Raw genomic sequence first — 6,321 nt, 5'->3', positions numbered from 1 at the left:
CTCAAAGTAATAAATGCATACAGTAAAGTGGCAGGATACAAAATTAACTTACAAAAATCTATAGCATTTCTATATACAAACAAGTAGACAGATACAGAACTGAATAAAGAAATCCCATTTACCATAATCACAAGAAGTGTACGATATATAGGAATAAAACTAACAAAGGAAGTCAAAGACCTCTACAAGGACAACTATGAAGACCTTAAGGAAATTGAAAAGGGCACTAAAAAGTGGAAGGACATACCATGTTCCTGGATTGGCAGAATCAATATAATGAAAATGGCAATTCTACCCAACTTAATCTACATGTTTAATGCAACCCCTATAAAATTATAAGAGACATTCTTCACAGATCTAGAAAAGACAGTCATAGAATTTGTCTGGAATGATAAAAGACCCCGTTTTGCTAAAGCCATCCTGTGCAAGAAGACTGGAGTAGATGGCATCTCACTTCCTGGACCAAAAGTATCTTATAAAGCTGTGATAATCAAAACATGGTATTGGCACAAAAAATAGACATGAGGACCAGTGGAACAGAGTAGAGACACCAGACATAAACCGCAAAACATAGAGCCAACTCATCTTTGACAAAGGATACCAGTGAATCCAGTAGGAAAATGAAAACCTCTTTAGCAAATGGTGCTGAAAAAACTGGGTACCCACCTGCAGAAAGATGAATCTGAACCCCTATCTGTCACCATTAACAAAAATCAACTCAAAGTGGATCAAATATCTAAACCTAGGACTGCAAACTATAAAACTACTGGTAGAAAACACTGGGGAAACAGAGATATTAGGGTAGGCAAAGACTTCTGAAGCAAGACCCCCCAAAACACAGGCAATATTCCCCAAAATAGGCAGGTGGGATTACACCAGATCAAGAAGTTTCTGCACACACACAAAAAAAAGTTTCTGCACAACAAAGGACACCGTAATTAGTGTGAATCAACAATCCTTATAATGGGAGAGAATTTTTGTTAACTGTGCCTCAGATAAGGGACTGATAATCAGAATATACAGGGAATTCAAGTAGCTTACCCAGAAGAAAATGACTAATCCAATGAAAAGATGAGAAAATAAGTTGTATAAACAACTCTCTAAGAAAGACATACAAACAGCCAAAAAGCATATGAAAAAATGCTCAGCAACCCTCACCATAAGTGAGATGCAGAGCAAAACCACAATGAGATACCACCTAACCCCAGTCAGAATGGCGAAGATTATAAAAACAAACAATGATAAATGCTAGAGGGGGTGTTGTGAAAGGGGAACACTCCTACACTGGTGGTAGGAATGTAAATTGGTCCAGCCACTGTGGAGAATGATATGGAGGTTCCTCAAAGACCTTCAAACATAACTACCAGGGATCAGCAGTTAGCGTAATGGCTATGTCACCAAACTCCCATGTAGTCGATCGCAGTTCAAGTCCCAGACCTGGTGACTGGCTTAAACTCATACTGGGTGTGTGTGCGTGCATGCCCAAGATTCCAAGAGGAGAATGGAAGAGAAGGGATTGCGGCATGGCCACCCCCCCTCCAAGGAGTGATTTCTCACTTTCTGTCTCTTTGTCTCTGTCTTTCTGGCGAGTGCATGTGCCCTATAGCGAAAACCTCCCCCCAAAAAGAAAAATAAACATAACTACCATATGATCCAGCAATTCCACTCCTGGGTATCTACCCAAAGGACAGGAGAATGCTCAGGCAGAAAATCACTTGCACAACTGAACTTACTGCAGCATTATTCATGATAGCTAAGACATGGAACCAACCCAAATGTCATCTTTATTTTTTGTCAAAACTCTTTTGCCTAAGAGTTCTATGAGACTGTTACAAAGAAACAATAGTAGACTACCATCTGCTCTCCTAAAACTTCCTTTCTAGAAAGTGGAAGAATATGGAATATTTGTTGCTGAGTGAAGCAAGTCAGGCTATGAAAGAGAGACGTTGTATGTCTCCACTTAACATATACCGATTGTCTGCACTCTATAGTAGAGACTGAAAGTCTGGAGGATATAGAAGCATTAAAAACTGTCATAGACAATAGAGACAAAATGGAAGGAAAATGTGGAAGAGTACAGGAAAGAAAATTTGGGGGGAAAATAGAGAGGTAAGACATTTGTGGGACACAGATATCTTTTATAATGTGTTGATGAGGATGTATATAGTATTCTCAACTGGGCGGAACTGAGGTGTATAGCATGCTGGGTAAAATCTCTTTAAATGATATATAGCAATTAAAATATAAATAATAATAATAAAGAAAAAATTTCAAAAAGAAGAAAATTCAAAGAGTCAACCTTTTGGTTTTAATGGAGAGTAGCAAAGAATCAAGAAATACATTTGTAGATATTTAACAAATATTTGACTAAGTGAATCAACATACAACTCCAGTTTTGTGATTGCTATTCTCCTCAGAATACTTCCATAAAAGGAACTATTTGAGGAAGAAAAAAAGTCTCATCTAAAATAAGAAGAATCACATTAAATAAAAGTCATTTTGTCATTTTACTTCTGTCTAAAGACAGCTTACACCGTCCTTGTCACCAGTAATAATTTCTACCAGGGTTCAGAAGGGACTGGTCACACACCTCCACCCCAGGCGACTTGGTGTTAATATTTCTCCCCTCATATTCAGACTCAATTACCTCAGATATCTATGTGAACACTGGGCTGGTAGCAGTTATTATCATTTAAATAGAAACTGAATTCTGCATCCAAAGAATTTATATTTCTAAAGATAAATCACGAATGCAATGATTTTTGCAAGTACAAAACCTACAATTACCCTCTGGGGTGGATACTTACTGTAAGTCCCTGGTCCCCTTTTGGTCCTGGTAACCCCTAATTAATGGAAGAAGAGAAACAGTCAATATAGGATGGAACAGATAAGAGTATAAAATCATAGTTAGTCTTTAAAAACTCCTACTTGCCTGTTTTCCTACAGATCCCGGCTCTCCAATTTCTCCTTTATCACCTTTCTTTCCCACATCACCTCGTTCTCCATGCTCTCCCTTTATAGTATGGTGAAAAGATAAGTTCAGAATGTGAATATTAAAGATAAATAAGAAAAACACTACAATATGGTTTATTTATACAATAACTGGTATCTCTTGAAGATCTGAGATTCTTGTTGAAGCAAACATACTACATGAAAAACATTGGGGGGGGGAGGTTGCTATTTATTTACATTATATCAAGTATCATAATCTAATTCATGATGAACCAGACATGTCAGAGACTGAAATACCATTGGATCAGCTCATTGCCTTCAAGAAGTTCAACTCTTAATAATTTACCCAATACCTTGATTATCTGGTATCTCGTATGTGGTATGTTATAGGATTTGTTAGCTGACTTTTGAGAATGAAGAAAAGGAGATCTCATAAAGTGAGCATGTTTATCGATCAAAAAGAAAAAGTATAAAGATTCAATTTCAAATGGATTTCCCCCCTAAAAGTTGTAAGGAGAAGCAGGACACATATTTGAGTGTTCTTCCAAAATTAAACTTCTAAGATTGTTAAACCTAAGCATTTCTCTAATATCCTAAAACACTTACCTTTTGGCCTGGGAGGCCATGGCCAATCATACCCTTTGGTCCTGGAAAGCCTTGAGGTCCTTGTTCCCCCTACACAGGATATAAGAAGGAGATATTTTTATCAAAATTCTGGGATAATTCAGAATATTCTTTGGTCAGAAGTACACTCTAGTTTTGAAACTAGTTTCTAAACTCTAGTTTCTAGTTTCTGACAACCCAATAAATTTACATATATATACATACTCAATGATTTGCTAGCAAATGTTCAACAACTAAATCTGGGATAGGAGCACCCTGATTTATAATGTTTGCCTATTTCCATGGGTAAATGCACACACCTTGGCTGATTTCAGGCTATATCAACCAGTTCACAATTAATAAAAAGTTATTTCAGGACTAGCAGTTGGCAAAACGGCTGTCGCTGGACTCCCATGTAGTCGACCACAGTTTGAGTCCTAGACCCTTGGCTTAAACTCATGCTGGATATGTGTACGTGTGTGCCCAAGATCCTGAGAGGAGAATGGAGGAGAAGGGATTACAGCATGGCCATCCCCCCTGGGGGGGTGATTTCTCGCTTTCTGTCTCTCTGTCTCTCTCTGTCTCTCTGGTGAGCGCACACACCCTAAAGCAAAAACCTCTCAAAAAAAAAAAAAAGTTATTTCAGTTTTGGTATTAGTGGTAAATTTTTATCTCCATTGCATTTTTCTATATTTTTGATATATGAAAAGCACCTATTATCTTAATAATGGGAGAAAGTGGATGTAATAGCATCCCTTTCAATGAATGCCAAAGAATGACTTCTATAATTCACAGTACATCATTAGTTCTGTTTCTGATAATTTGTAGCAACACTAAGGACTTGTTCTCAACAACTCCCAACACGCACATATTTTAATATTATTTTTTGCCTTACCAAATTTATGGTGAGGAATTTTATGGTATTGAGCACAAAATAGAAATAATCACTAGCAAGTATATGAAACATAGTACTGATCCTCTCAGGGTCCTATTCTCAGTCCCTGAACTCTGGATCATTAGTAGTGATGAGTCTATGCCAAAGATTTGAAGGACCATGGGTTCTTGGGATTGATATTTTTACCTTTAGCAGCGGTTCTCAAAATTCTGGCCACTCCCACCAGAATCATTGATATGCCTGGTAAAAATGTCAAGTCCTGGCCCAGCCTGGTGGGATAGTCCTTAGTATACTGGAATGTAGTGCTAGAAGCCACAGGGTATACCATGGTTCAGAGCACTGACCTGGTGAACCTGAAATATACCAAGAAAGCATCCCTGTTCCTAAGATCCCAATAGGCTGTTAGAAGGGGACTGCAGCATGACCCAAACCTCAAAGGGTGATTTTGATTTTCTCTGCATGTTTTTCTCTCTAGCTCACACACTTTACCATTTAAAGAAAAAAAGCCAACTCTCAGGCCTAACCTCAGACCAATTAAGTAAAATTCATGAGTGGAAATAGAGGTAAAATATGAATTTTACCATATGCATGCTAAGGCTTGAGAGCACAACCTGAGAGGGCATCATGGGATTTATGAGGTAACTGCTAGATAAGAACATAGAGGCTTACTTGGAGACCACTGCAACTTGGGGCATCTCAGCATTCCTGAGCCCCATTTACCTAACTCACTGGCCATCAAGCATTTTAAAATCAGTAGTGCTCATTATATTTTAAATTGTTACAAAAAATATTTCAGACACAAAAGTTACACAGAAGACAAACATCTATCATATTAAAAAATAAAATAAAGTCCCCTATGTACCCAATCCTAATCCCTTTTTCCTAAGAAATCTCTACCTGAAATTGGTATTTATCATTTGTATTTATGTTTTTATTCTTTAACTACATACATTAAATAATACATAACATTGTTAATACTTAAAACTTTAAGTAAATTATATAATTATGCATTTTGTTATTTTAAAATCTTGATATCATTTATTTGAAATTCTTCTGTGTACATATATAGGGTTCCAATCTGTTAATTTTCTCTACTATACAATATTCAATTAAAGAGCAGTTCTGGACACCAGGTGGCCTCAGGCTGCAGGCCTGACTATCCTGGACCTTCGCACATCCCCACCCCTACTCCACTTTGGACCTCAGGTTGGTTGCGTGGGACCTTAAGATGAACTTGTACCCCACCCCACCCGCAAAACGGATCAAGCCGGCCAGCAGTTCTGGACACCAGGCGGCCTGAGGCTGCAGGCCTGACCACCCCGGACCTGTCACTCATCCTCTGGCCCTTCCCCACTTGCCTTTGGACTCTCTGAATTTTAGTGATTTGAATAGCACACTGTGCGTGTTGCACGCTGCATGATATCTTTTTCTGTTTTGTTTTTCTTTGCTCTTGAGGTGTTGCTTATTAGATCAGTTGGAGGCTCACCACTCCTTAGAAACAGGGAGGGCTTTGGGCCATCTAGGACTAGTGGCAACAGTTAATGGTAATTGTGAGCAACAGGTAGGCCAACCATAAGATAAATCATCAATTTTCTAATCCTGTACAACTTTTAATACTCAGAGATACCTTAACTAAATTAGGAAGCAACATATAGATTACCTGATGACTAGAAACAATCCCAGAGGATCAAGAAATATGAGCATCCAACAAAAGGCCTCTCCCTCAAGGGAAATTATCAAGCCTACATCACCCACAGTCAATACAATGGACATTGTGGAACATGTCTGATAAGGAATTCAGAATATTTGTAGTGACCAAACTAACTGAGATGGAAGAGAAAAGAGACAAAGAGCTCCAGGAGATGAGGAAG

The 6,321-nt window shown here is 38.2% G+C and overlaps 1 protein-coding gene across 1 annotated transcript in view; it reads right to left on the bottom strand.

Moving 5' to 3' along the window:
• Window positions 1–6,321, bottom strand: part of LOC102481117 (collagen alpha-1(XXVIII) chain) — a gene marked incomplete at its 5' end in the record, with an annotated part of 182,282 nt that overhangs the window by 37,719 nt on the left and 138,242 nt on the right. The window contains 3 exons of the mRNA XM_006165543.3: window positions 2,808–2,843; window positions 2,933–3,013; window positions 3,559–3,627. Of these exons, the coding sequence (XP_006165605.1) occupies window positions 2,808–2,843; window positions 2,933–3,013; window positions 3,559–3,627 (186 nt within the window). The remainder of the gene's footprint in view (window positions 1–2,807; window positions 2,844–2,932; window positions 3,014–3,558; window positions 3,628–6,321) is intronic.

This window comes from Tupaia chinensis, unplaced genomic scaffold (genome assembly GCF_000334495.1).
Source record: "Tupaia chinensis unplaced genomic scaffold, TupChi_1.0 Scaffold143951_1, whole genome shotgun sequence".
In the NCBI taxonomy this organism is placed as follows: domain Eukaryota; kingdom Metazoa; phylum Chordata; class Mammalia; order Scandentia; family Tupaiidae; genus Tupaia; species Tupaia belangeri.
Note: the sequence above shows the minus strand (reverse complement) of the source record. Positions and strands in the feature narration are given on the sequence as shown.